Source organism: Coregonus lavaretus (assembly GCF_964263955.1).
Source record: "Coregonus lavaretus genome assembly, contig: HAP1_SCAFFOLD_2390, whole genome shotgun sequence".
NCBI classification, from domain to species: domain Eukaryota; kingdom Metazoa; phylum Chordata; class Actinopteri; order Salmoniformes; family Salmonidae; genus Coregonus; species Coregonus lavaretus.
In genome coordinates this window covers 24,732-50,648 of record NW_028162742.1, presented here as the reverse complement: position 1 = coordinate 50,648, position 25,917 = coordinate 24,732, and the positions used below count along the sequence as shown (strand labels likewise).

At 47.8% G+C, this 25,917-nt stretch overlaps 1 protein-coding gene across 1 annotated transcript in view; it reads right to left on the bottom strand.

Annotated features, from left to right (window-relative positions):
* Nucleotides 1-277: 277 nt before the first annotated feature.
* Nucleotides 278-25,917, bottom strand: part of LOC311118934 (GDNF family receptor alpha-4-like) — a gene marked incomplete at both ends in the record, with an annotated part of 49,034 nt that continues 23,394 nt past the window's right edge. The window contains 4 exons of the mRNA XM_084193684.1: nt 278-445; nt 6,574-6,761; nt 13,406-13,540; nt 19,673-19,782. Coding sequence (XP_084049810.1) covers nt 278-445; nt 6,574-6,761; nt 13,406-13,540; nt 19,673-19,782 — 601 coding nt within the window. The remainder of the gene's footprint in view (nt 446-6,573; nt 6,762-13,405; nt 13,541-19,672; nt 19,783-25,917) is intronic.

Genomic DNA, 25,917 nt, shown 5'->3' with positions numbered 1-25,917 from the left:
AGAAGGGGCTTCCAGAAAGCCTTGAGCCAAGGGTGTGAATACTTACATGGGTTCACTTTGTCATTATGGGGTATTGTGTCTAGATGGGTGAGATTTCTTTTGAATTCAGGCTGTAACACAAAGTGTGGAATATGTCTAGGGGTATGAATACTTTCAGAAGGCACTGTACATACATCTCTCCCTTTCTCTCTCTCTCTTTCTCTCTCTCTCTCTTTCTCTTTATCTGTCCCTGTTTCTCTCTCTCTCCACTCCCAAGTCAGTCGGTCTGTAGTGTAGTCTATGGAGCCCCAGGGTTGGGGCTAGCCAGCAGAAGGGAGAGGCCCAGTGGAAGGGACCATCCCAGGGCAGACAGGTGGAGGGGAGGGGCTCCATGGTCCACCAGCCCTGGGGACGGCAGGGTCCAGTCTTCCCCATCACCACCCCACAGTCTATCGTTCTCATTCACCTGCATGGGGAGACACAAACACTGTTAGGAAATAGCAGTTTAAAATGTATTTCATGCACCTGGGGAGAAGGGAATTGTTTGATCAAAAAGACAGCACTACTCCGCAATTTGTCCTGACATCACAGGCTGTCTCCTGCACGTAATGCAATTACAGTACAAAATAAAGATGGCCTGAGAGTGTACTGTTCATCAAGCTGTCTCACTACAGAAACAGGAGATAGACTAGTGTCCTGTCCAGGGGGTGTACTGTTCATCAAGCTGTCTCACTACAGAAACAGGAGATAGACTAGTGTCCTGTCCAGGGGGTGTACTGTACATCAAGCTGTCTCACTACAGAAACAGGAGATAGACTAGTGTCCTGTCCAGGGGGTGTACTGTTCATCAAGCTGTCTCACTACAGAAACAGGAGATAGACTAGTGTCCTGTCCAGGGGGTGTACTGTTCATCAAGCTGTCTCACTACAGAAACAGGAGATAGACTAGTGTCCTGTCCAGGGGGTGTACTGGTACATCAAGCTGTCTCACTACAGAAACAGGAGATAGACTAGTGTCCTGTTCAGGGGGTGTACTGTACATCAAGCTGCCTCACTACAGAAACAGGAGATAGACTAGTGTCCTGTCCAGGGGGTGTACTGTACATCAAGCTGTCTCACTACAGAAACAGGAGATAGACTAGTGTCCTGTCCAGGGGGTGTCCTGTACATCAATCTGTCTCACTACAGAAACAGGAGATAGACTAGTGTCCTGTCCAGGGGGTGTACTGTACATCAAGCTGTCTCACTACAGAAACAGGAGATAGACTAGTGTCCTGTCCAGGGGGTGTCCTGTACATCAAGCTGTCTCACTACAGAACCAGGAGATAGACTAGTGTCCTGTCCAGGGGGTGTACTGTACATCAAGCTGTCTCACTACAGAAACAGGAGATAGACTAGTGTCCTGTCCAGGGGGTGTACTGTACATCAAGCTGTCTCACTACAGAAACAGGAGATAGACTAGTGTCCTGTCCAGGGGGTGTACTGGTACATCAAGCTGTCTCACTACAGAAACAGGAGATAGACTAGTGTCCTGTCCAGGGGGTGTACTGTTCATCAAGCTGTCTCACTACAGAAACAGGAGATAGACTAGTGTCCTGTCCAGGGGGTGTACTGGTACATCAAGCTGTCTCACTACAGAAACAGGAGATAGACTAGTGTCCTGTCCAGGGGGTGTACTGGTACATCAAGCTGTCTCACTACAGAAACAGGAGATAGACTAGTGTCCTGTCCAGGGGGTGTCCTGTACATCAAGCTGTCTCACTACAGAACCAGGAGATAGACTAGTGTCCTGTCCAGGGGGTGTACTGTACATCAAGCTGTCTCACTACAGAAACAGGAGATAGACTAGTGTCCTGTCCAGGGGGTGTACTGTACATCAAGCTGTCTCACTACAGAAACAGGAGATAGACTAGTGTCCTGTCCAGGGGGTGTACTGGTACATCAAGCTGTCTCACTACAGAAACAGGAGATAGACTAGTGTCCTGTCCAGGGGGTGTACTGGTACACCAAGCTGTCTCACTACAGAAACAGGAGATAGACTAGTGTCCTGTCCAGGGGGTGTACTGTACATCAAGCTGTCTCACTACAGAAACAGGAGATAGACTAGTGTCCTGTCCAGGGGGTGTACTGGTACATCAAGCTGTCTCACTACAGAAACAGGAGATAGACTAGTGTCCTGTCCAGGGGGTGTACTGGTACATCAAGCTGTCTCACTACAGAAACAGGAGATAGACTAGTGTCCTGTCCAGGGGGTGTCCTGTACATCAAGCTGTCTCACTACAGAACCAGGAGATAGACTAGTGTCCTGTCCAGGGGGTGTACTGTACATCAAGCTGTCTCACTACAGAAACAGGAGATAGACTAGTGTCCTGTCCAGGGGGTGTACTGTACATCAAGCTGTCTCACTACAGAAACAGGAGATAGACTAGTGTCCTGTCCAGGGGGTGTACTGGTACATCAAGCTGTCTCACTACAGAAACAGGAGATAGACTAGTGTCCTGTCCAGGGGGTGTACTGGTACACCAAGCTGTCTCACTACAGAAACAGGAGATAGACTAGTGTCCTGTCCAGGGGGTGTACTGTACATCAAGCTGTCTCACTACAGAAACAGGAGATAGACTAGTGTCCTGTCCAGGGGGTGTACTGTACATCAAGCTGTCTCACTACAGAAACAGGAGATAGACTAGTGTCCTGTCCAGGGGGTGTACTGGTACATCAAGCTGTCTCACTACAGAAACAGGAGATAGACTAGTGTCCTGTCCAGGGGGTGTACTGTTCATCAAGCTGTCTCACTACAGAAACAGGAGATAGACTAGTGTCCTGTCCAGGGGGTGTACTGGTACATCAAGCTGTCTCACTACAGAAACAGGAGATAGACTAGTGTCCTGTCCAGAGGGTGTACTGGTACATCAAGCTGTCTCACTACAGAAACAGGAGATAGACTAGTGTCCTGTCCAGGGGGTGTACTGTACATCAAGCTGTCTCACTACAGAAACAGGAGATAGACTAGTGTCCTGTCCAGGGGGTGTACTGTACATCAAGCTGTCTCACTACAGAAACAGGAGATAGACTAGTGTCCTGTCCAGGGGGTGTACTGTACATCAAGCTGCCTCACTACAGAAACAGGAGATAGACTAGTGTCCTGTCCAGGGGGTGTACTGGTACATCAAGCTACCTCACTACAGAAACAGGAGATAGACTAGTGTCCTGTCCAGGAGGTGTACTGTACATCAAGCTGTCTCACTACAGAAACAGGAGATAGACTAGTGTCCTGTCCAGGGGGTGTACTGTACATCAAGCTGCCTCACTACAGAAACAGGAGATAGACTAGTGTCCTGTCCAGGGGGTGTACTGGTACACCAAGCTGTCTCACTACAGAAACAGGAGATAGACTAGTGTCCTGTCCAGGGGGTGTACTGTACATCAAGCTGTCTCACTACAGAAACAGGAGATAGACTAGTGTCCTGTCCAGGGGGTGTCCTGTACATCAAGCTGTCTCACTACAGAAACAGGAGATAGACTAGTGTCCTGTCCAGGGGGTGTACTGTACATCAAGCTGCCTCACTACAGAAACAGGAGATAGACTAGTGTCCTGTCCAGGGGGTGTACTGGTACACCAAGCTGTCTCACTACAGAAACAGGAGATAGACTAGTGTCCTGTCCAGGGGGTGTACTGTACATCAAGCTGCCTCACTACAGAAACAGGAGATAGACTAGTGTCCTGTCCAGGGGGTGTACTGGTACATCAAGCTACCTCACTACAGAAACAGGAGATAGACTAGTGTCCTGTCCAGGAGGTGTACTGTACATCAAGCTGTCTCACTACAGAAACAGGAGATAGACTAGTGTCCTGTCCAGGGGGTGTACTGTACATCAAGCTGCCTCACTACAGAAACAGGAGATAGACTAGTGTCCTGTCCAGGGGGTGTACTGGTACACCAAGCTGTCTCACTACAGAAACAGGAGATAGACTAGTGTCCTGTCCAGGGGGTGTACTGTACATCAAGCTGTCTCACTACAGAAACAGGAGATAGACTAGTGTCCTGTCCAGGGGGTGTACTGTACATCAAGCTGCCTCACTACAGAAACAGGAGATAGACTAGTGTCCTGTCCAGGGGGTGTACTGTACATCAAGCTGTCTCACTACAGAAACAGACCCTCAGAACAGCCTCCATTCATCAGGGCATGGACTCTACAAGGTGTCAAAAGCATTCCACAGGGATGTTGGCCCATGTTGACTCCAGTGCTTCCCACAGTTGTGTCAAGTTGGCTGGATGTCCTTTGGGTGGTGGACCATTCTTGATACACAAGAGAAACTGTTGAGCGTGAAAAACCCAGCAGAATTGCAGTTCTTGGCATTTGTTGGTGAGACTATCCTATTCTACAATTGGTTGGTCATTACCTGGTCTATAATCACTAGGCAGAGATAGACTGGCTGAGCACAGTGTAGCGTAGAGAGAAGCAGAGAGGAGAATTAAGTGTTGATAATTGACTTCCTGTTACCCCACTTAGTTACTGTAGGAAAGCCTGGTACCTCATCATCAAACCTGTTTAACAGCCTCCTCCTCTCTCCTGGTACCTCATCATCAAACCTGTTTAACAGCCTCCTCCTCTCTCCTGGTACCTCACCATCAAACCTGTTTAACAGCCTCCTCCTCTCTCCTGGTACCTCACCATCAAACCTGTTTAACATCCTCCTCCTCTCTCCTGGTACCTCACCATCAAACCTCTTTAACGGCCTCCTCCTCTCTCCTGGTACCTCATCATCAAACCTGTTTAACAGCCTCCTCCTCTCTCCTGGTACCTCATCATCAAACCTGTTTAACAGCCTCCTCCTCTCTCCTGGTACCTCACCATCAAACCTGTTTAACAGCCTCCTCCTCTCTCCTGGTACCTCATCATCAAACCTGTTTAACGGCCTCCTCCTCTCTCCTGGTACCTCACCATCAAACCTCTTTAACGGCCTCCTCCTCTCTCCTGGTACCTCATCATCAAACCTGTTTAACAGCCTCCTCCTCTCTCCTGGTACCTCATCATCAAACCTGTTTAACAGCCTCCTCCTCTCTCCTGGTACCTCACCATCAAACCTGTTTAACAGCCTCCTCCTCTCTCCTGGTACCTCACCATCAAACCTGTTTAACAGCCTCCTCCTCTCTCCTGGTACCTCACCATCAAACCTGTTTAACAGCCTCCTCCTCTCTCCTGGTACCTCACCATCAAACCTGTTTAACAGCCTCCTCCTCTCTCCTGGTACCTCACCATCAAACCTGTTTAACAGCCTCCTCCTCTCTCCTGGTACCTCATCATCAAACTGTTTAACAGCCTCCTCTCTCCTGGTACCTCACCATCAAACCTCTTTAACGGCCTCCTCCTCTCTCCTGGTACCTCATCATCAAACCTGTTTAACAGCCTCCTCCTCTCTCCTGGTACCTCACCATCAAACCTGTTTAACAGCCTCCTCCTCTCTCCTGGTACCTCACCATCAAACCTGTTTAACAGCCTCCTCCTCTCTCCTGGTACCTCATCATCAAACCTGTTTAACAGCCTCCTCCTCTCTCCTGGTACCTCACCATCAAACCTGTTTAACAGCCTCCTCCTCTCTCCTGGTACCTCACCATCAAACCTGTTTAACAGCCTCCTCCTCTCTCCTGGTACCTCACCATCAAACCTGTTTAACAGCCTCCTCCTCTCTCCTGGTACCTCATCATCAAACCTCTTTAACGGCCTCCTCCTCTCTCCTGGTACCTCATCATCAAACCTGTTTAACAGCCTCCTCCTCTCTCCTGGTACCTCACCATCAAACCTGTTTAACAGCCTCCTCCTCTCTCCTGGTACCTCACCATCAAACCTGTTTAACAGCCTCCTCCTCTCTCCTGGTACCTCACCATCAAACCTGTTTAACAGCCTCCTCCTCTCTCCTGGTACCTCCCCATCAAACCTGTTTAACAGCCTCCTCCTCTCTCCTGGTACCTCATCATCAAACCTGTTTAACAGCCTCCTCCTCTCTCCTGGTACCTCATCATCAAACCTGTTTAACAGCCTCCTCCTCTCTCCTGGTACCTCACCATCAAACCTGTTTAACGGCCTCCTCCTCTCTCCTGGTACCTCACCATCAAACCTGTTTAACAGCCTCCTCCTCTCTCCTGGTACCTCATCATCAAACCTGTTTAACAGCCTCCTCCTCTCTCCTGGTACCTCACCATCAAACCTCTTTAACGGCCTCCTCCTCTCTCCTGGTACCTCATCATCAAACCTGTTTAACAGCCTCCTCCTCTCTCCTGGTACCTCATCATCAAACCTGTTTAACAGCCTCCTCCTCTCTCCTGGTACCTCATCATCAAACCTGTTTAACGGCCTCCTCCTCTCTCCTGGTACCTCACCATCAAACCTGTTTAACAGCCTCCTCCTCTCTCCTGGTACCTCATCATCAAACCTGTTTAACAGCCTCCTCCTCTCTCCTGGTACCTCACCATGGCTGTTAGAGCCGGTTCAAAACACACATTAGGACTGTGTTCCAAATGTAATAATAATAATAATAATAATAATAATATAACAATGGTAGGCCTTGAAATATGTCACCCTATGCACTATTCACCTGAGTGGGTATCTGTGCTCTCAGGACATTAAGTTCCGTTTCCATGGTGATGCCAGGGACTGTGGTTGCCAGGCGCTGGATGTGGTTGTTGAGGGTAGCGAGAGCTGGGCTGGGCATGCCTGGTTGGTTTGCTGCTCCTGCGGAGGACTGCTTGTCTGTCCTGTTCCCAAACGCCAGCATGGCTTTCTCTGTTCAGAATGACAGAGTAGAGTCAAGTGAGGGGCGTGTGTGTGTGTGTGTGTGTGTGTGTGTGTGTGTGTGTGTGTGTGTGTGTGTGTGTGTGTGTGTGTGTGTGTGTGTGTGTGTGTGTGTGTGTGTGTGTGTGTGTGTGTGTGTGTGTGTGTGTGTGCGCGTGCGTGCGCGCGCGCAAGCTCTCGTCCAGGGGTCTCCAACCTTTTCTAACATGAGAGCTGCTTTTAAAACATGTCGCCAGTTACTCATTTAGTCTAGCTTTCAAATTGGCCCATTCTTCTTCTCTCCCCTGGTAAGAACAGTGGGATAAATACACCTGTAGGTAGAGTCCAGTAGGATAAATACACCTGTAGGTAGAGTCCAGTAGGATAAATACACCTGTAGGTAGAGTCCAGGAGGATAAATACACCTGTAGGTAGAGTCCAGTAGGATAAATACACCTGTAGGTAGAGTCCAGTAGGATAAATACACCTGTAGGTAGAGTCCAGTAGGATAAATACACCTGTAGGTAGAGTCCAGTAGGATAAATACACCTGTAGGTAGAGTCCAGTAGGATAAATACACCTGTAGGTAGAGTCCAGTAGGATAAATACACCTGTAGGTAGAGTCCAGTAGGATAAATACACCTGTAGGTAGAGTCCAGTAGGATAAATACACCTGTAGGTAGAGTCCAGGAGGATAAATACACCTGTAGGTAGAGTCCAGTAGGATAAATACACCTGTAGGTAGAGTCCAGTAGGATAAATACACCTGTAGGTAGAGTCCAGTAGGATAAATACACCTGTAGGTAGAGTCCAGTAGGATAAATACACATTTAGTATAGCTTTCAAATATGCCCATTCTTCACCTCTCCCCTACAACTCTTCCCCGGTCCTTGGTGTACAAAATACAGTTGAAGTCGTAAGTTTAAATACACTTTGGTTGGAGTCATTAAAACTCGTATTTCAACCACTCCACACATTTCTTGTTAACAAACTATAGTTTTGGCAAGTCGGTTAGGACATCTACTTTGTGCATGACACAAGTAATTTTTCCAACAATTGTTTACAGACAAATTATTTCACTTATAATTCACTGTATCACAATTCCAGTGGGTCAGAAGTTTACATACACTAAGTTGACTGTGCCTTTAAACAGCTTGGAAAATGATATCATGGCTTTAGAAGCTTCTGATAGGCTAATTGACATCACTTGAGTCAATTGGAGGTGTACCTGTGGATGTATTTCAAGGCCTACCTTCAAACTCAGTGCCTCTTTAATTGACATCATGGGGAAAAAATTGTAGACCTCCACAAGTCTGGTTCATCCTTGGGAGCAATTTCCAAACGCCTGAAGGTACCACGTTCATCTGTACAAACAATAGTACGCAAGTATAAACACCATGGGACCACGCAGCCGTCATACCGCTCAGGAAGGAGACGCGTTCTGTCTCCTAGAGATGAACGTACTTTGGTGCGAAAAGTACATATTAATCCCAGAACAACAGCAAAGGACCTTGTGAAGATGCTGGAGGAAACAGGTACAAAGTATCTATATCCACAGTAAAAGGAGTCCTATATCGACATAACCTGAAAGGCCACTCAGCAAGGAAGAAGCCACTGCTCCAAAACCACCATAAAAAAGCCAGACTACAGTTTGCAACTGCACATGGGGACAAAGATTGTACTTTTTGGAGAAATGTCCTGATGATACAAAAATAGAACTGTTTGGCCATAATGACCATAGTTATGTTTGGAGGAAAAAGGGGGACGCTTGCAAGCCGAAGAACACCATCCCAACCGTGAAGCATGGGGGTGGCAGCATCATGCTGTGGAGGTGCTTTGCTGCAGGATGGACTGGTGCACTTCACAAAATAAATGGCATCATGAGGAAGGAAAATTATGTGGATATATTGAAGCAACATCTCAAGACATCAGTCAGGAAGTTAAACTTGGTTGCAAATGGGTCTTCCAAATGGACAATGACCCCAAGCCTACTTCCAAAATTGTGGCAAAATGGCTTAAGGACAACAAAGTCAAGGTATTGGAGTGGCCATCACAAAACCCTGACCTCAATCCTATAGAAAATGTGTGGGCAGAACTGAAAAAGTGTGTGCGAGCAAGGAGGCCTTCAAACCTGATTCAGTTACACCAGCTCTGTCAGGAGGAATGGGCCAAAATTCACCCAACTTATTGTGGGAAGGTTGTGGATGGCTACCCAAAACGTTTGACCCAAGTTAAACAATTTAAAGGCAATGCTACCAAATACTAATTGAGTGTATGTAAACTTCTGACCCACTGGGAATGTGATGAAATAAATAAAAGCTGAAATAAATAATTCTCTCTATTATTATTCTGACATTTCACATTCTTAAAATAAAGTGGTGATCCTAACTGACCTAAGACAGGGAATTCTTACTAGGATTAAATGTTAGGAATTGTGAAAAACTGAGTTTAAAATGTATTTGGCTAAGGTATATGTCAACTTTCGACTTCAACTGTATGTGTTTTCTGTCAATTTAACTGGTAAAATAATGGTTAATAAACAACTCTAAAATTATATTTGGGATTTTCCAGAATTCTGTTTTCTCTGTTTTATGTTTCCTGGTTTGGGATTTTTTTTTCATTTTTTATACATTTTTTATACTAGAAAAAACAAACATAAAATGAGTTCTGAGTCATAATTCCCCTTTAATTATTATAGAGAGGAATGTTTCTGCTGCAGCACGTCATGACAGAGTTAATAATCACCACCCAATTGATACAAATAATCATTATACGGTATAGTTCTGTCAGGTAAGCCTACTTTGCAATGCAAATAGTCTGGGTAGCCATTTGGTTAGCTGTTCAGGAGTCTTATGGCTTGGGGGTGGAAGCTGTTAAGAAGCTTTTTGGAACTGGACTTGGCGCTCCGGTACCGCTTGCCGTGCGGTAGCAGAGAGAACAGTCTATGACTAGGGTGGCTGGAGTCTTTGAACATTTTTAGGGCCTTCCTCTGACACCGCCTGGTATAGAGGTCCTGGATGGCAGGAAGCTTGGCCCCAGTGATGTACTGGGCTGTACGCACTACCCTCTGTAGTGCCTTGCGGTCGGATGCCGAGCAGTTGCCATACCAGGCGGTGATGCAACCAGTCAGGATGCTCTCGATGGTGCAAATGTATAACTTTTTGAGGATCTGAGCACCCATGCCAAATCTTTTCAGTCTCCTGAGGGGGAATAGGCTTTTTCGTGCCCTCTTCACGACTATCTTGGTGTGTTTGGACCATGATAGTTCGTTGGTGATGTGGACACCAAGGAACCTGAAGCTCTCGACCTGCTCCACTACAACCCTGTGGATGAGAATGGGGGCGTGCTCTGCCCTCCTTTTCCTGTAGTCCACAATCATCTCCTTTGTCTTGGTCACGTTGAGGGAGAGGTTGTTATCCTGGCACCACACGGCCAGATCTCGGACCTCCTCCTTATAGGCTGTCTCATCGTTGACGGTGATCAGGCCTACCACTGTTGTTTCGTCGGCAAACTTAATGATGGTGTTGGAGTCGTGCCTGGCCATGCAGTCATGGGTGAACAGGGAGTACAGGAGGGGACTGAGCACGCACCCCTGAGGGGCCCCCGTGTTGAGGATCAGCGGGGCAGATGTGTCGTTACCTAACCTTACCACCTGGGGGTGGCCCGTCAGGAAGTCCAGGATCCAGTTGCAGAGGGAGGTGTTTAGTCCCAGGGTCCTTAGCTTAGTGAAGAGCTTTGAGGGCACTATGGTGTTGAATCCAGAGTGACTTACAGTTGGTGCGTTCATCTTAAGATAGCTAGGTGGGACAACCATATTTCACAGGCATAGAAAGTAAAAATTTTCCTCAATACCGTAGCTGTCAGTCAGAGCTGGGGGGGTCAAGTGCAAGTGCTAGTTAAGTGTTATTTTATTTTGGGTCGAGGTGAGGAGGAGGATTATTTAAGATACTGTTTGAAGATGTTTTCGGAAGCTAGACAGAGACTCTGCTGTCCAAGTTTCAAGGGGAAGCTGGTTCCACCATTGGGGTGCCAGGACAGAGAAGAGCTTGGACTGGGCTGAGCGGGAGCTGACCTCTCATTGGGGTGCCAGGACAGAGAAGAGCTTGGACTGGGCTGAGCGGGAGCTGCCGTCCCATTGGGGTGCCAGGACAGAGAAGAGCTTGGACTGGGATGAGGGGGAGCTGCCCTCCCGTAGGGGTGGGAGGGCCAAGAGACCAGAGGTGGCAGAACGGAGTGCTCGGGTTGGGGTGTATAATAGGGCCTATGGTCCAAACAAAGGTTCCTCATACCCACAAGCTGGTGTAAATAGCAAATCTGATGGTTCGTATAGATCTGAACAAAGCCGATGAGCTGGCTGTTTTTAACTGCCCTGCCGTATCACAGACCGGGAGTGGATAGGCTATATAGCTATAGCTGCCTTTACTGGCTTGGGATACGCGTCGTCTGCTAGGTTAACGTTGAGTGAACATAATCCTGGTAGAACGTGAGTGCAGACTGGGGGTCGTCAAACGTGTGGCAAGCTCCCTGGAAGGTAATCCTCAGGTCTAGCCGGGTGAATCAGGCCAAAACTGACTCCTGCCTTGTGAAGGTGGGCTTTTACGCCTTTGTATGCAGCCTTAAGATTCACGTTCTCTGTTCTCAGCGTGTTGTATTTGGCCTCCAGCTCGGTTAGCCATTCGTCGATGTTAGTCTTCGAAGTTTCCAAGTACTTGATTGTTTGTGCTTGGGTGGAGACAGTTTCTTGCGATGTCGTCACTGTTGACTGGAGTTCTGTCATAATTTCAGCACCGCCGCCATGTTTTTCTGGGTCCCAGACATATCAAAAACACTCCCCAATTGTTGCTAAAGCCAGTAAATCTGCAAAGTGCGTACTCTTTTGGAAAATTAAAAAGTTTAAGGCCTAAAAATATCGACCCTTAGCGGAGAAGACGTCTTTTCGTAGCCATGTTGAAACCAAGCCCCCCTAGTGCATTACTTTCAGCCTGAGCCCTATGGGCCCTGTGCATTGGATGCTTCTTTCATTAGGGTCATAGTGTGATGCGGACCACTAGTCCATGAACCATTAGAACCGAACGCCGCCATTAGAAATGTGTTCATCCTTATCATAACTTCTACTGTACCAGATGGCGAGAGACGGAGAGAGAGAGATGGAGAGAGAGAGATGGAGAGAGAGAGAGAGAGACAGAGAGAAAGAGAGTGAGAGAGAGTGACCGAGAGAGAGAGGAGACTAAAGTTTTGACTAAAGTCTCTATAATGGCTTGGCTCTATAGAGATGATTGAGTGAGTCTCTATAATGGCTTGGCTCTAACGAGATGATTGAGTGAGTCTCTATAATGGCTTGGCTCTATAGAGATGATTGAGTGAGTCTCTATAATGGCTTGGCTCTATAGAGATGATTGAGTGAGTCTCAATAATGGCTCTATAGAGATGATTGAGTGAGTCTCTATTATGGCTTGGCTCTATAGAGATGATTGAGTGAGTCTCTATTATGGCTTGGCTCTACAGTGATGATTGAGTGAGTCTCCATTATGGCTCTATAGGATGATTGAGTGAGTCTCCATTATGGCTCTATAGAGATGATTGAGTGAGTCTCCATTATGGCTCTATAGAGATTATTGAGTGAGTCTATAATGGCTTGGCTCTATAGAGATGATTGAGTGAGTCTCTATAATGGCTTGGCTCTATAGAGATGATTGAGTGAGTCTCCATTATGGCTTGGCTCTATAGAGATGATTGAGTGAGTCTCTATAATGGCTTGGCTCTATAGAGATGATTGAGTGAGTCTCAATAATGGCTCTATAGAGATGATTGAGTGAGTCTCTATTATGGCTTGGCTCTATAGAGATGATTGAGTGAGTCTCTATTATGGCTTGGCTCTATAGAGATGATTGAGTGAGTCTCTATAATGGCTTGGCTCTATAGAGATGATTGAGTGAGTCTCAATAATGGCTCTATAGAGATGATTGAGTGAGTCTCTATTATGGCTTGGCTCTATAGAGATGATTGAGTGAGTCTCCATTATGGCTCTATAGAGATGATTGAGTGAGTCTCCATTATGGCTCTATAGAGATGATTGAGTGAGTCTCCATTATGGCTCTATAGAGATGATTGAGTGAGTCTCCATTATGGCTCTATAGAGATGATTGAGTGAGTCTATAATGGCTTGGCTCTATAGAGATGATTGAGTGAGTCTCTATAATGGCTTGGCTCTATAGAGATGATTGAGTGAGTCTCCATTATGGCTTGGCTCTATAGAGATGATTGAGTGTCTCTATAATGGCTTGGCTCTATAGAGATGATTGAGTGAGTCTCTATAATGGCTTGGCTCTATAAGGAGTTTATAAATGAAATACTCTCTCTTCTATCTTCTTTCTATGAATGATTTCCTTCCATGTTATTTAGGTATAACTGATGACGGATCTCCAGTGCCAGACAGGCATCTGAACCAACACCAGTTTATTGTACAGTATGACGAGGGTCTGAACCATTTGTTCATAGTGTTAGTGGTGTTATGGTAGGCACATTAGATAGTGTTACTACGGTTGGAGTGTGTTGGCGGCAGTGTTACTATGGTTACTACAGCTATAGTGTGTTGCTGTTGATTGACAGTGTTTCTACGGTTACTATAGTGCACGTTGAATGGCGCTTTCACTCACTCAGGCAGACGTTGTCATGGAAATATTCAAGGAAGTCATCGCACTGCTCCTTGTAGTTCCCGGAGGCCGAGCACGAACACCACGGACCCACATTAGACGTTGAGTTATCCAGGTAGTTAGGAGTGATGGCAGTGCCTGGAGAGAGAGAAGGCAGGGGGGGGTGGAAGATGGGGGAAGAGAGGGAGGGATGGAAGGAGGGGAGAGAGAGGGAGGCAGGGAGGGAGGGATGGAAGGAGGGGAGAGAGGGAGGCAGGGAGGGATGGAAGATGGGGGAAGAGAGGGAGGCAGGGAGGGATGGAATGAGGGGAGAGAGAGGGAGGCAGGGAGGGATGGAAGATGGGAGAGAGAGGGAGGCAGGGAGGGATGGAAGGAGGGGAGAGAGGAAGGGAGGGAGGGAGGGATGGAGGGGGGGAGAGGAAGGCAGGGAGGGAGGGATGGAGGGGAGAGAGAGGGAGGGAGGGATGGAAGGAGGGGAGAGGGAGGCAGGGAGGGAGGGATGGAGGGGAGAGGGAGGCAGGGAGGGAGGGATGGAGGGGAGAGAGGGAGGGAGGGAGGCAGGGAGGGATGGAAGATGGGGAGAGAGAGGGAGGCAGGGAGGGATGGAAGATGGAGAGAGAGGGAGGCAGGGAGGGATGGAAGGAGGGGAGAGAGAGGGAGGCAGGGAGGGATGGAATGAGGGGAGAGAGCGGGAGGCAGGGAGGGATGGAAGATGGGGGAAGAGAGGGATGGAAGGAGGGGAGAGAGAGAGGGAGGCAGGGAGGGATGGAAGATGGGGGAAGAGAGGGAGGCAGGGAGGGATGGAATGAGGGGAGAGAGAGGGAGGCAGGGAGGGATGGAAGATGGGGGAAGAGAGGGATGGAAGGAGGGGAGAGAGAGGGAGGCAGGGAGGGATGGAAGGAGGGGAGAGAGGAAGGGAGGCAGGGAAGGAGGGGGGAGAGGGAGGCAGGGAGGGATGGAAGGAGGGGGGGAGAGGGAGGCAGGGAGGGAGGGATGGAGGGGGGGAGAGGGAGGCAGGGAGGGAGGGATGGAGGGGAGAGAGAGAGAGGGAGGCAGGGAGGGAGGGATGGAGGGGAGAGAGAAGGAGGGAGGGAGGGATGGAAGATGGGGAGAGAGAGGGAGGCAGGGAGGGATGGAAGGAGGGGAGAGAGAGGGAGGCAGGGAGGGATGGAAGATGGGGGAAGAGAGGGAGGCAGGGAGGGATGGAAGGAGGGGAGAGAGAGGGAGGCAGGGAGGGATGGAAGATGGGGGAAGAGAGGGAGGCAGGGAGGGATGGAATGAGGGGAGAGAGAGGGAGGCAGGGAGGGAGAGGGAGGCAGGGAGGGAGGGATGGAGGGGAGAGAGAGGGAGGCAGGGAGGGATGGAAGGAGGGGAGAGAGAGGGAGGCAGGGAGGGATGGAAGATGGGGAGAGAGAGGGAGGCAGGGAGGGATGGAAGATGGAGAGAGAGGGAGGCAGGGAGGGATGGAAGGAGGGGAGAGAGAGGGAGGCAGGGAGGGATGGAATGAGGGGAGAGAGCGGGAGGCAGGGAGGGATGGAAGATGGGGGAAGAGAGGGATGGAAGGAGGGGAGAGAGAGAGGGAGGCAGGGAGGGATGGAAGATGGGGGAAGAGAGGGAGGCAGGGAGGGATGGAATGAGGGGAGAGAGAGGGAGGCAGGGAGGGATGGAAGGAGGGGAGAGAGGAAGGGAGGCAGGGAAGGAGGGGGGAGAGGGAGGCAGGGAGGGATGGAAGGAGGGGGGGAGAGGGAGGCAGGGAGGGAGGGATGGAGGGGGGGAGAGGGAGGCAGGGAGGGAGGGATGGAGGGGAGAGAGAGAGAGGGAGGCAGGGAGGGAGGGATGGAGGGGAGAGAGAAGGAGGGAGGGAGGGATGGAAGATGGGGAGAGAGAGGGAGGCAGGGAGGGATGGAAGGAGGGGAGAGAGAGGGAGGCAGGGAGGGATGGAAGATGGGGGAAGAGAGGGAGGCAGGGAGGGATGGAAGGAGGGGAGAGAGAGGGAGGCAGGGAGGGATGGAAGATGGGGGAAGAGAGGGAGGCAGGGAGGGATGGAATGAGGGGAGAGAGAGGGAGGCAGGGAGGGAGAGGGAGGCAGGGAGGGAGGGATGGAGGGGAGAGAGAGGGAGGCAGGGAGGGATGGAAGGAGGGGAGAGAGAGGGAGGCAGGGAGGGATGGAAGATGGGGAGAGAGAGGGAGGCAGGGAGGGATGGAAGATGGGAGAAGAGGGAGGCAGGGAGGGATGGAAGGAGGGGAGAGAGAGGGAGGCAGGGAGGGATGGAAGGAGGGGGAAGAGAGGGAGGCAGGGAGGGATGGAAGATGGGGGAAGAGAGGGGGGCAGGGAGGGATGGAAGGAGGGGAGGAGAGGGAGGCAGGGAGGGAGGGATGGAGGGGGGAGAGGGAGGCAGGGAGGGAGGGATGGAGGGGGGAGAGGGAGGCAGGGAGGGAGGGATGGAGGGGGGAGAGGGAGGCAGGGAGGGAGGGATGGAGGGGAGAGAGAGGGAGGCAGGGAGGGATGGAAGGAGGGGAAGAGAGGGAGGCAGGGAGGGATGGAAGATGGGGGAAGAGGGAGGCAGGGAGGGATGGAATGAGGGGAGAGAGAGGGAGGCAGGGAGGGATGGAAGATGGGGAAGAGAGGGAGGCAGGGAGGGATGGAATGAGGAGAGGGAGGCAGGGAGGGATGGAAGATGGGGGAGAGAGGGAAGGAGGGAGTGAGGGAGGGAGGGATGGAAGGAGGGGAGAAAGGGAGAGAGGGAGGGAGTGATGGAAGAAGAGAAAGATGATATATCTATGCAACAATTCATGTTTTTACACAGTCAGATGGGGAATCTTAATGGTACAAGACGACAAGCTTGTTGCGCTCCACTTTTTCAGAATAGCTTGTTGGTTGAGACAGACTGCTCTGACACACAACTAACAGCCTTACCAAAAAGAAATGTTGTGTTCCAAAATAACAATTCCCAGAGTGTATTGTTGTCCACAGACTATGAATGGGAAATATTTAATGATTGAAGATGAAAGCCTTGTTGAGTTTTCAGACTAAAGCTTCAGTTGGAGAAGACAGGTGAGCTGTGTTTGGGTGCTGAAACACTCTAGCTAACAGTGTTTGTTTGTTTGTAGGTTGACTGGTTTTCTGGGATGCATCCCAAATAGCACCCTATCCCCTATATAGTGAACTCATTTAGACCAGGGCCAATAGGGTGCCATTTGGGACGAACCCCTGGAAGATGTTGTTGTTGTTGTGTTTTGTCTGTTGGATGTTTGGAGACTGAGAGCCTTGCAGCTATCTAGTAGCTTCTTCAAATTGCTGCACTTTGAGGCACAAAAACGCCCTATTTACCTCCATCCATTTCTCTCTGGCCCCTTAAGCACCTAACAACAGCTAGCATCTCTGTCTACTGTTAGTTGAGATGTCTTTTCTGTCTCTTTCTCCATCTCTCTTTTTAACAGTTGAGGTCTGATGAGTCAGGGTTAGGGTCAGGGTTAGGGTTAGGGTTCTCCAACGGGCAGATCGTGAGTTACCAGTAGAGTAGTAGGGATGGAAGGTGAGAGCTCTCTCTCTCTCTCTCTCTCTCTCTCTCTCTCTCTCTCTCTGTCTCTGTCTCTCTCCCTCTCTCTGTCTCTCTCCCTCTCTGTCTCTCTCTCTCTCTCTCTCTTTAACTCTGTCTCTCTCTCTCTCTCTCTAACTCTCTCTCTCTCTTTAACTCTGTCTCTCTCTCTCTCTCTATAACTCTCTCTCTCTCTCTCTCTCTCTCTCTCTCTCTCTCTGTCTCTCTCTCTCTGTCTCTCTCCCTCTCTCTGTCTCTCTCTCTTTAACTCTGTCTCTCTCTCTCTCTCTCTAACTCTCTCTCTCTCTTTAACTATGTCTCTCTCTCTCTCTCTCTATAACTCTGTCTGTCTCTCTCTCTCTCTCTCTCTCTCTCTCTAACTCTCTCTCTCTCTTTAACTCTCTCTCTCTCTCTCTCTCTCTCTCTCTCTGTCTCTCTCCCTCTCTCTGTCTCTCTCCCTCTCTCTGTCTCTCTCTCTCTCTCTCTCTCTCTCTCTCTCTCTCTCTCTGTCTCTCTCTCTCTCTCTCTCTCTCTCTCTTTAACTCTGTCTCTCTCTCTCTCTCTCTCTAACTCTCTCTCTCTCTCTTTAACTCTGTCTCTCTCTCTCTCTCTCTATAACTCTCTCTCTCTCTCTCTCTCTCTCTATAACTCTGTCTCTCTCTCTCGCTCTCTCTAACTCTCTCTCTCTCTCTCTCTCTCTCTCTCTCTCTCTCTCTATATATATATATATATATATAACTCTGTCTGTCTCTCTCTCTATATAACTCTGTCTCTCTCTCTCTCTCTCTCTCTCTCTCTCTCTCTCTCTCTCTCTCTCTCTCTCTGTCTCTCTCTCTCTTTAACTGTCTCTCTCTCTCTCTCTCTCTCTCTCTCTCTCTCTCTCTAACTCTGTCTCTCTCTCTCTATAACTCTGTCTCTCTCTCTCTCTTTAACTCTCTCTCTCTCTCTCTCTCTCTCTCTATAACTCTGTCTCTCTCTCTGTCTCTCTCTCTCTAACTCTTTAACTCTGTCTCTCTCTCTCTCTCTCTCTCTCTCTCGCTGTCTCTCTCTCTCTCTCTCTCTCTCTCTCTCCCTCTCCCTTCATCTCTCTCTCTTCTCCCCCTGTCTCTCCTTCCTTTTTGTTTTAGACGGAATCTAAAACAAAAATCCAGAAAATCACATTGTATGATTTTTAAGTAATTAATTTGCATTTTATTGCATGACATAAGTATTTGATACATCAGAAAAGCAGAACTTAATATTTGGTACAGAAACCTTTGTTTGCAATTACAGAGATCATACGTTTCCTGTACGTCTTGACCAGGTTTGCACACACTGCAGCAGGGATTTTGGCCCACTCCTCCATACAGACCTTCTCCAGATCCTTCAGGTTTCGGGGCTGTCGCTGGGCAATACGGACTTTCAGCTCCCTCCAAAGATTTTCTATTGGGTTCAGGTCTGGACTGGCTAGGCCACTCCAGGACCTTGAGATGCTTCTTACGGAGCCACTCCTTAGTTGCCCTGGCTGTGTGTTTCGGGTCGTTGTCATGCTGGAAGACCCAGCCACGACCCATCTTCAATGCTCTTACTGAGGGAAGGAGGTTGTTGGCCAAGATCTCGCGATACATGGCCCCATCCATCCTCCCCTCAATACGGTGCAGTCGTCCTGTCCCCTTTGCAGAAAAGCATCCCCAAAGAATGATGTTTCCACCTCCATGCTTCATGGTTGGGATGGTGTTCTTGGGGTTGTACTCATCCTTCTTCTTCCTCCAAACACGGCGAGTGGAGTTTAGACCAAAAAGCTCTATTTTTGTCTCATCAGACCTCATGACCTTCTCCCATTCCTCCTCTGGATCATCCAGATGGTCATTGGCAAACTTCAGACGGGCCTGGACATGCGCTGGCTTGAGCAGGGGGACCTTGCGTGCGCTGCAGGATTTTAATCCATGACGGCGTAGTGTGTTACTAATGGTTTTCTTTGAGACTGTGGTCCCAGCTCTCTTCAGGTCATTGACCAGGTCCTGCCGTGTAGTTCTGGGCTGATCCCTCACCTTCCTCATGATCATTGATGCCCCACGAGGTGAGATCTTGCATGGAGACCCAGACCGAGGGTGATTGACCGTCATCTTGAACTTCTTCCATTTTCTAATAATTGCGCCAACAGTTGTTGCCTTCTCACCAAGCTGCTTGCCTATTGTCCTGTAGCCCATCCCAGCCTTGTGCAGGTCTACAATTTTATCCCTGATGTCCTTACACAGCTCTCTGGTCTTGGCCATTGTGGAGAGGTTGGAGTCTGTTTGATTGAGTGTGTGGACAGGTTTCTTTTATACAGGTAACGAGTTCAAACAGGTGCAGTTAATACAGGTAATGAGTGGAGAACAAGAGGGCTTCTTAAAGAAAAACGAACAGGTCTGTGAGAGCCGGAATTCTTACTGGTTGGTAGGTGATCAAATACTTATGACATGCAATAAAATGCAAATTAATTACTTAAAAATCATACAATGTGATTTTCTGGATTTTTGTTTTAGATTCCGTCTCTCACAGATGAAGTGTAAAAATTACAGACCTCTACATGCTTTGTAAGTAGGAAAACCTGCAAAATCGGCAGTGTATCAAATATTTGTTCTCCCCACTATATACATGACATACTATATACATGACATACTATATACATGACATACTATATACATTACATACTATATACATTACATACTATATACATTACATACTATATACAAGTGTTAGTTCTTACCCATGAGGCCGGTGTAGGCAAGGAGACAGACTGCGTAGTTGTCCTGCTTACAACCGCTGGCAACGTGCTCTGAGGGCTGGCAGTCATACTGAAACTGGGCCCAACGGGACCTGGGGGGGGAGAGACCACGGGTATTAGACTAATGACTGTTAGACCAAGGGTATTAGACTAATGACTGCTAGACCAAGGGTATTAGACTAATGACTGTTAGACCAAGGGTATTAGACTAATGACTGTTAGACCAAGGGTATTAGACTAATGACTGCTAGACCAAGGGTATTAGACTAATGACTGCTAGACCAAGGGTATTAGACTAATGACTGCTAGACCAAGGGTATTAGACTAATGACTGTTAGACCAAGGGTATTAGACTAATGACTGTTAGACCAAGGGTATTAGACTAATGACTGCTAGACCAAGGGTATTAGACTAATGACTGCTAGACCAAGGGTATTAGACTAATGACTGTTAGACCAAGGGTATTAGACTAATGACTGCTAGACCAAGGGTATTGGACTAACATGGATACCAAGGGTATTAGACTAATGACTGCTAGACCAAGGGTATTAGACTAATGACTGTTAGACCAAGGGTATTAGACTAATGACTGCTACACCAAGGGTATTAGACTAATGACTGCTAGACCAAGGGTATTAGACTAATGACTGTTAGACCAAGGGTATTAGACTAATGACTGCTAGACCAAGGGTATTAGACTAATGACTGTTAGACCAAGGGTATTAAACTAATGACTGCTAGACCAAGGGTATTAGACTAATGACTGTTAGACCAAGGGTATTAGACTAATGACTGCTAGACCAAGGGTATTAGACTAATGACTGCTAGACCAAGGGTATTAGACTAATGACTGCTAGACCAAGGGTATTAGACTAATGACTGCTAGACCAAGGGTATTAGACTAATGACTGTTAGACCAAGGGTATTAGACTAATGACTGCTAGACCAAGGGTATTAGACTAATGACTGTTAGACCAAGGGTATTAACTAATGACTGCTAGACCAAGGGTATTAGACCAATGACTGCTAGACCAAGGGTATTAGACTAATGACTGTTAGACCAAGGGTATTAGACTAATTACTGTTAGACCAAGGGTATTAGACTAATGACTGTTAGACCAAGGGTATTAGACTAATGACTGTTAGACCAAGGGTATTAGACTAATGACTGCTAGACCAAGGGTATTAGACTAATGACTGTTAGACCAAGGGTATTAGACTAATGACTGCTAGACCAAGGCTATTAGACTAATGACTGCTAGACCAAGGGTATTAGACTAATGACTGTTAGACCAAGGGTATTAGACTAATGACTGTTAAACCAAGGGTATTAGACTAATGACTGTTAGACCAAGGGTATTAGACTAATGACTGTTAGACCAAGGGTATTAGACTAATGACTGCTAGACCAAGGGTATTAGACTAATGACTGTTAGACCAAGGGTATTAGACTAATGACTGTTAGACCAAGGGTATTAGACTAATGACTGCTAGACCAAGGGTATTAGACTAACATGGATACCAAGGGTATTAGACTAATGACTGCTAGACCAAGGGTATTAGACTAATGACTGCTAGACCAAGGGTATTAGACTAATGACTGTTAGACCAAGGGTATTAGACTAATGACTGCTAGACCAAGGGTATTAGACTAACATGGATCTGCTATGATATACAGTACCATACCTCATCCCCACTACACCTCCTGTCTCTTTCCATCCATCATCATCATCATCATCATCATTTAGACCTCCTCTTCTCTTCTCCTCTCTAGCTCCTCTTCTGTCCCTGTCCCATCCTTCATGCCATATTAATGATGTCTCCCTGTCTGTCCCTGTCCCATCCTTCATGCCATATTAATGATGTCTCCCTGTCTGTCCCTGTCCCATCCTTCATGTCATATTAATGATGTCTCCCTGTCTGTCCCTGTCCCATCCTTCATGTCATAGTAATGATGTCTCCCTGTCTCTCCCTGTCCCATCCTTCATGTCATATTAATGATGTCTCCCTGTCTGTCCCTGTCCCATCCTTCATGTCATATTAATGATGTCTCCCTGTCTCCCTGTCCCATCCATCATGTCATAGTAATGATGTGTGTGAAGCAGCAGCTCTCTCTCTCTCTGTGTGTGTGTGTGTGTGTGTGTGTGTGTGTGTGTGTATGAGTGTGTGTACATGTATGTGGTTAGTGAAGGAATTCCAAGATTGCCAGTCAGTTAATAATGTTTGACTGAAGTGAGATTGGCAGTCAGTTAATATTATCAGACCCTAACCCTGGAGTGAGATTAGCAGTCAGTTAATATTATCAGACCCTAACCCTGGAGTGAGATTAGCAGTCAGTTAATATTATCAGACCCTCACCCTGGAGTGAGATTAGCAGTCAGTTAATATTATCAGACCCTAACCCTGGAGTGAGATTAGCAGTCAGTTAATATTATCAGACCCTAACCCTGGAGTGAGATTAGCAGTCAGATAATATTATCAGACCCTAACCCTGGAGTGAGATTAGCAGTCATATTATCAGACCCTAACCCTGGAATGAGATTAGCAGTCAGTTAATATTATTAGACCCTAACCCTGGAGTGAGATTAGCAGTCAGTTAATATTATTAGACCCTAACCCTGGAGTGAGATTAGCAGTCAGTTAATATTATTAGACCCTAACCCTGGAGTGAGATTAGCAGTCAGTTAATATTATCAGACCCTAACCCTGGAATGAGATTAGCAGTCAGTTAATATTATCAGACCCTAACCCTGGAGTGAGATTAGCAGTCAGTTAATATTATCAGACCCTAACCCTGGAATGAGATTAGCAGTCAGTTAATATTATCAGACCCTAACCCTGGAATGAGATTAGCAGTCAGTTAATATTATCAGACCCTAACCCTGGAATGAGATTAGCAGTCAGTTAATATTATCAGACCCTAACCCTGGAGTGAGATTAGCAGTCAGTTAATATTATCAGACCCGAACCCTGGAGTGAGATTAGCAGTCAGTTAATATTATCAGACCCTAACCCTGGAGTGAGATTAGCAGTCAGTTAATATTATCAGACCCTAACTCTGGAGTGAGATTAGCAGTCAGTTAATATTATCAGACCCTAACCCTGGAATGAGATTAGCAGTCAGTTAATATTATCAGACCCTAACCCTGGAGTGAGATTAGCAGTCATATTATCAGACCCTAACCCTGGAGTGAGATTAGCAGTCAGTTAATATTATCAGACCCTAACCCTGGAGTGAGATTAGCAGTCAGTTAATATTATCAGACCCTAACCCTGGAGTGAGATTAGCAGTCAGTTAATATTATCAGACCCTAACCCTGGAGTGAGATTAGCAGTCAGTTAATATTATCAGACCCTAACCCTGGAGTGAGATTAGCAGTCAGTTAATATTATCAGACCCTAACCCTGGAGTGAGATTAGCAGTCAGTTAATATTATCAGACCCTAACCCTGGAGTGAGATTAGCAGTCATATTATCAGACCCTAACCCTGGAGTGAGATTAGCAGTCAGTTAATAATGTCATCATAATGTCAAATTATATTTCCCTTCATTACTTTCCAACCCCACCACCCCTTCCCCAATTGGAGTAAACTAGTGAACAACAACGCTTAAGCCTCTACTTCCAGCCCATACATACTATATACATTTTATGGACACAGTCAAATTCTACAATAATTATATTTTGTTTGTTTTTACTCCTGAACTTCCTCCGATCATTTTCATGATGTCCATCTGGTTTTCTTCTATATTCCATATTTTTCTAACTGTGCTCTTTCACAAAAGCTCTCAACCTATAACCTATATACTTATGGCATAGCAGTGCGGTCGTGTTCTTTGTTGTGTGTCCGTGTAAATAGCCTGTTTTTTGTATTTTGTTTGTATTTTTCGTACATATTTCCCTATTACACTTGTCATCCTTCTACAAAATATACTTTCCTGCAACCCGCCTCACTCAATGTGGAACGGATTCTATTATTGACTTACCTTTTATCTAGAATCTCCAGTTGAAACTAGCTAGCCAGCTAACTAGCTACTTGCTATTAGCCACCGTTAGCGGCTTTCACCCAGAACATCTGACTTTCTGCTGGAATAACTGAATCACTGGACATTAACACCGGATCGTATTAAAACCGGATGGATGTTGCTGCTGGCTAATCACTGCTGCCCCCGAAGCTAGCACCAGTTAGCCTTGAGCTAGCCTTGAGGTGGGGTTTCAAGTGTCTCCGGAAGGTGGTGAGTGACTCTGCTGTCCTGGCGTCGTGAGGGAGCTTGTTCCACCATTGGGGTGCCAGAGCAACGAACAGTTTTGACTGGGCTGAGCGGGAACTGTGCTTCCGTAGAGGTAGGGGGGCCAGCAGGCCAGAGGTGGATGAACACAATGCCCTCATTTGGGTGTAGGGACTGATCAGAGCCTGAAGGTACGGAGGTGCCGTTCCCCTCACAGCTCCGTAGGCAAGCACCATGGTCTTGTAGCAGATGCAGGCTTCAACTGGAAGCCAGTGGAGTGTGCGGAGGAGCGCGGTGACGTGAGAGAACTTGGGAAGGTTGAACACCAGACGGTAGGGGTTTAATGGCACAGGCTGGGACAGACAGGGAGCCCAGTCAACAGCGAGTTGCAGTAATCCAGACGGGAGATGACAAGTGCCTGGATTAGGACCTGTTCCGCTTTCTGTGTAAGGTAGGGTCGTACTCTGCGACTGTTGTAGAGCATGAACCTACAGGATCGGGTCACCGCTTTGATGTTAGCGGAGAACGACAGGGTGTTGTCCAGGGTCACGCCAAGGTTCTTTGCACTCTGGGAGGAGGACACAACGGAGTTGTCAAACGTGATGGCGAGATCATGGAGCAGGCAGTCCTTCCGCGGGAGGAAGAGCAGCTCCATTAGCGGTTTTTCAACATTTTCCGTGGCATGCACTACCTACCAGCCAGCTCTAGCCTGGACTATTATCGGCCAGTCTGCACAGCGCGTTATCGACCCAGAACATATCGGTTTTTCTGCCGGAATCACTGAATCACTGGACCTTTAATACCGGATCATCGCAACTAGCTAGCTGCAACCAAATGGATGTAGTTGTTGGCTAATCAGCCCTGAGCTAGCCTCGAGCCAGGCCCATCTCCCGGCTATCTACCTCTCTGTCAACCGGACGGGACCTCCTAGTGTTGACACGGAGCCCCGCCGATCCAACACGACTGGTCTGCCGACGAAATTGTCTGATGTGGTTTCAACAGGCTTCCCGTTACGACGTCGACCATGAAGATCCATCTGCTAGCCCCGGCCCGCTAGCACACGCAAGCCGTGGCCTCTTGCTCGCCAGTGCTGTAGCAGCCCCCGAACTACCTCCGAACTCCCCTATTGCTGTTCACCGGACCTTATGATAACTCAGCTATACAGCTGATGCCTGCTGGACTGTTCCTTTTTACAGTACCTCATCCTGTTTATGTTTAGCCTCAGCCCAAACTGTGTCGCCATTACCAGCTGTTGTCTTAGCTCTCTCGAATTACGCCTGTGATTGCTTTATGCCTCTCTCCCATGTCAATATACCTTGCTTATTGCTGTTTCAATTATTTCTTATTGTACTATTTCACTGTAGATCCCCCAGCCGAGCTCAACCTGCCTTAGATAGCTCCTTTGTTCCACCCCCCATACACGCAGAGACTCAATCGGTGCCTCCAGTGATGCTATCTCCTTCATCTTTACCCAACGCTTAGGTTTCCCTCCACTGTACTCATATCCTTGTCTGTACATAATGCCCTGAATCTATTCTACAACGCCCGGAAATCTGCCACTTTTATTCTCTGTACCCAACGCACTAGAAGACCAGTACTTAAAGCCTTCAGCCGTATCCTTATTCTACTCCTCCTCTGTTCCTCTGGTGATGTAGAGGTTAACCCAGGCCCTGTAGCCACCAGTATCACTCCTACTCCCCTGGCGTTATCATTTGTTGACTTCTGTAACCGTAAAAGCCTTGGTTTCTTGCACATTAACATCCGAAGCCTCCTCCCTTAGTTTGAGTTATTCACTGCGTTAGCACACTCTGCCAACCCTGAGGTTCTAGCAGTGTCTGAATCCTGGCTCAGGAAGGCCACCAAAAATGCAGAAATGTCCATCCCCAACTACAACATTTTCTGTCTCAATAGAACTGCCAAAGGAGGTGTGGTTGCAATCTACCGTAGAGATAGCCCCCAGAGCTCTATCATACTATCCAGGTCTGTGCCCAAACAGTTTG